Here is a 3539-nt window from a genome sequence, read left to right on the forward strand (position 1 = left end):
TATTCTTTTGTTTAATAAAGAAAAAAGCATGGAAGAATACCTTACATTTTTGTGTAAGATTTTGAGTCATTAACATTTTTGGACACGATAAATACATTTTTGAGCCATGGGCAACCTCTAATGCTTTTTATTGAGGAATGTTGCAAGGGAATTTTGATTTTTACATCAGAAAAGGTTCAACTGAAATGTTATGCTCTGGGAAGGCAGGCAGTGTGAGTGGAAGAAAAAAAAACTTAAACGAGTCTAAGGCTCTTAAAGGTGCTGTAGGCAGGATTCGGCATCTCCGCCATCTTGCTTAGGACCCATCTAAGATGGGGATTTGAAACACAGCACAGCCAATCCTGTCCTGTTTTCTCTGACATAACGCCTGTACTCAAGTTAAGCCCCTCCCACAAGAACGTGTGACGAACGCCCCTCGACCAATCACGGTTAGATCCTCAGGGGCTCTTCTGATTGGTCAAAGATACCTGGAGCTGTCAAGATTCCTTTTCAGCTCAGAACAGAGACAGATGGAAACGCTGCGCCCTCGCGGTAGTGCAATTATGTTACACCCCTAAAGGATTATCAATGGATACTTTAATATTTAATCCAAAGAAAGCACAGAAAAATTAGCACTGACTAGCAAAATCCTGCCTACAGCACCTTTAAAGTGATACTTCAACATTTTGGCAAATTGGCCCATTTAGCGCAATTCCTTAGTCATTTTGAACCGCATACTTTTTTTGTGAGGGCGAGCTGTTGTTTATTCAGAGGTGAGTCGGGGAAGGTTTTCGGGATGGACACAATGGAAGTGAATGGTATTTTTGGTTCCCCTCCTCAAACTAATCAAATACATAATCCAACAACCCCAAAACACTTTGGTGGACACGTTATAATCTGCACATTCACTACGCTGTGAAACACCAACAAATAATATTGTAGCGTTACGACACCTGAAGCAAATACTGGGAACTACTTTTTCTTTTGAAATCACTACGCCCAGACGCCATGTTTAGTAAGCAGTTCCGTCTTGGCAATCTTCGCATAAACAACTCAATCTCGTAATTTTGCATTAATATTTCACAGCGTAGTGAATGTGCGGATTATAACGTGTCCACCAAAGTGTTTCGGGGTTGTTGGATTGTATATTTGATGAGTTTGACGAGGGGAAGCAAAAATACCGTTCATTTCCATTATGTCCGTCCCGAAAACCTTCCCCAACTCACCTCTGAATAAACAACAGCTCGCCCTCACAAAAAAGTAAGTATGCGGTTTGAAATGACTAAGGAATTGCGCTAAATGGGCCAATTTTCCAAAATGTTGAAGTATCCCTTTAAAATAAAAAAAAAAACATCTGGCCAGATAAAAAAAAATAAAAAAAAATAGCAAAACAAAATGATCAGTCCATCGAACTTAAAAAAATGTCTTCTGCAGAGAGAAAAACAAGAGGCTAATTCAGCAAAAACAAAGGCTCTCCCCACACCATCACTTCTCATACGCCACACTCTCTTCACGCTGCAGCAAGCACACCACTTTATCCTGCAGCTCCAATCAGCCTGACTGACTTCAGGTGTGGCTGTTCTCTCACATACACTCCACAGCTGAGAGAAAAGGCAGTGATTACAAAGAAAGAAAAAAAAAAACTAAACCAACAGATCTGAAAACATTTTACACCAGGAAAAAAGGAAAATTTGCAGTAAATGTATGGGAGCACCACAGTTGAACTCAACCGAAGAACATTAAAGTGGCTCCGCTGTCCCATGTGGCACTTCAACATAACAGTTCCACGTCTTTCAAAAGTACGTCTTCTGAGCTGTGTGAGTCCTCATGTGCGCTATCAGATTACTTCTTTGAGAAAAACTTCTCAAACACGTTTCACAGGAGATACGGCTTTTCCTGGACGAGGGAGTCCTCTTGCGACGACTCAACTCAAAACCTGTGTGAGTCCTCATGTGGTCATTCAAATGACTGCTTTGACAAAAAGCCTTCCCACATGTGCTACAGGAAAAAGGCTTCTCGCCTTTGTGACCCCTCATGTGGACAGTCAACTGACTGCAGTAAATAAAGGTTCTCCCACATACTTTACACAAATAAGGCCTCTCACCTGTGTGAGTCCTCATGTGGACACTTAAATGATATTGGCGACCAAATGTTTTCGAACATGTTTTACAAGAATAAGGCCTCTCACCTGTGTGAGTCCTCAAGTGATCATTCAAATGACAACGGCGTCTGAAACATGTCCCGCATGTTTCACAGGAAAACGGCTTCTCGCTCGTGTGACTCTTCATGTGACGATTCAAATTAAAACACGTACTGAAGCATTTCCCACATGTGTTACAAGAATGAGGCTTCTCACCTGTGTGAGTCCTCATGTGGACAGTCAAAATTCTCCTGGAACTGAAAGTTTTCTCACATGTTTTACAAGAATAAATCTCATCTGAGTGACTTGTCTTGTGCTGTATCAAATTACTTTTGTCTATAGTTTGTTTCAATAATATTTCACACCAATGCGGCTTCTCACCTGCGTGAAACCTCCTGTGACTTGTCAAACTGCTTTTCCGTCTGAAACATTTTTGACATACATCACAATAATACTTCCTCTGATCTGTTTGAACTCCATTGGTAAATGTAGGGTCTTCTTTTCTTTGTGACCCTGAATCTTCACAGGCTCTTTGATGTTCCTGACTCACGGCCGGCACAGGGTTACCAAGGTGAAGCTCTTCATCATCTGGGTTTGAGTCCATTGTTTCAACAGTCACAGTTTGAAGAAATGCATCAGTCTCCTGCTTGATGTCCTTCCAGGTGTAGATTTCCTCCTCTTTAATCTGAGGAAGTCCTGGTTCCTCTTCTTCTTTTTTAACCTGTAGATGATCGAGTTCCTCCTCTTCTTTTTCAATCCATGGAAGATCTGGGTCCTCCTCTTCCTGTTTAATCTGAGGAAGATCTGGTTCCTCCTCTTCCTCTTTAATTTGAAGATACTCTGGTTCCTCCTCTTCCTGTTTAATCTGAGGAAGATCTGGTTCCTCCTCTTCCTCTTTAATTTGAAGATACTCTGGTTCCTCCTCTTCCTGTTTAATCTGAGGAAGATCTGGTTCCTCCTCTTCCTCTTTAATGTGAAGATGTTCTGGTTCCTCCTCTTCCTGTTTAATCTGAGGAAGATCTGGTTCCTCCTCTTCCTCTTTAATTTGAAGATGTTCTTGTTGCTTCTGGTTCAGACCTGAGTTGTTTTTCTGGCTTCCAGAGCTGCTCCTCAGAGAAAACATCCTTTTTATTACAAACAATTAGCTGTTGGGAATCTGAGGGTGACAGAGGACAAAGAGAGGAAACTTAATCATGTGACTGTGAAAAAAAAAAAATTCTGTCTTATCAGCAGAAAAACAAGCGCTGTGATCGCTCTAAACAACCTCCTATAAAGTACTTACCAGGGATTTATTGATCTAATATTCATGATAAAAACTCATCAGGATTGGAAAGAATTGAAAACATTCGTATTTGTTCATGAACATGAATAAAAAAACATTTACCATTAGGGGTGTTTAAAAAAATCGATTCGGTGATAT

The 3539-nt window shown here is 40.8% G+C and overlaps 1 protein-coding gene across 1 annotated transcript; it reads right to left on the reverse strand.

The window, feature by feature from the left end:
- Positions 1-1340: 1340 nt before the first annotated feature.
- LOC115382691 (gastrula zinc finger protein XlCGF17.1-like) lies at positions 1341-2895 on the reverse strand. Its single transcript, XM_030084522.1, has one exon. The coding sequence runs from the start codon at positions 2721-2723 to the stop codon at positions 1773-1775; it is 951 nt and encodes a 316-aa protein (XP_029940382.1). The 5' UTR covers positions 2724-2895; the 3' UTR covers positions 1341-1772.
- Between the last annotated feature and the right edge of the window lie 644 nt (positions 2896-3539).

The sequence above is a fragment of the Salarias fasciatus genome, assembly GCF_902148845.1.
Source record: "Salarias fasciatus chromosome 7 unlocalized genomic scaffold, fSalaFa1.1 super_scaffold_4, whole genome shotgun sequence".
Lineage (NCBI taxonomy): Eukaryota > Metazoa > Chordata > Actinopteri > Blenniiformes > Blenniidae > Salarias > Salarias fasciatus.

What these genes read in the sequence shown, in the direction of transcription:
- LOC115382691 (XM_030084522.1), bottom strand. Translation starts at nt 2,723, where the DNA reads ATGGACTCAAACCCAGATGATGAAGAGCTTCACCTTGGTAACCCTGTG.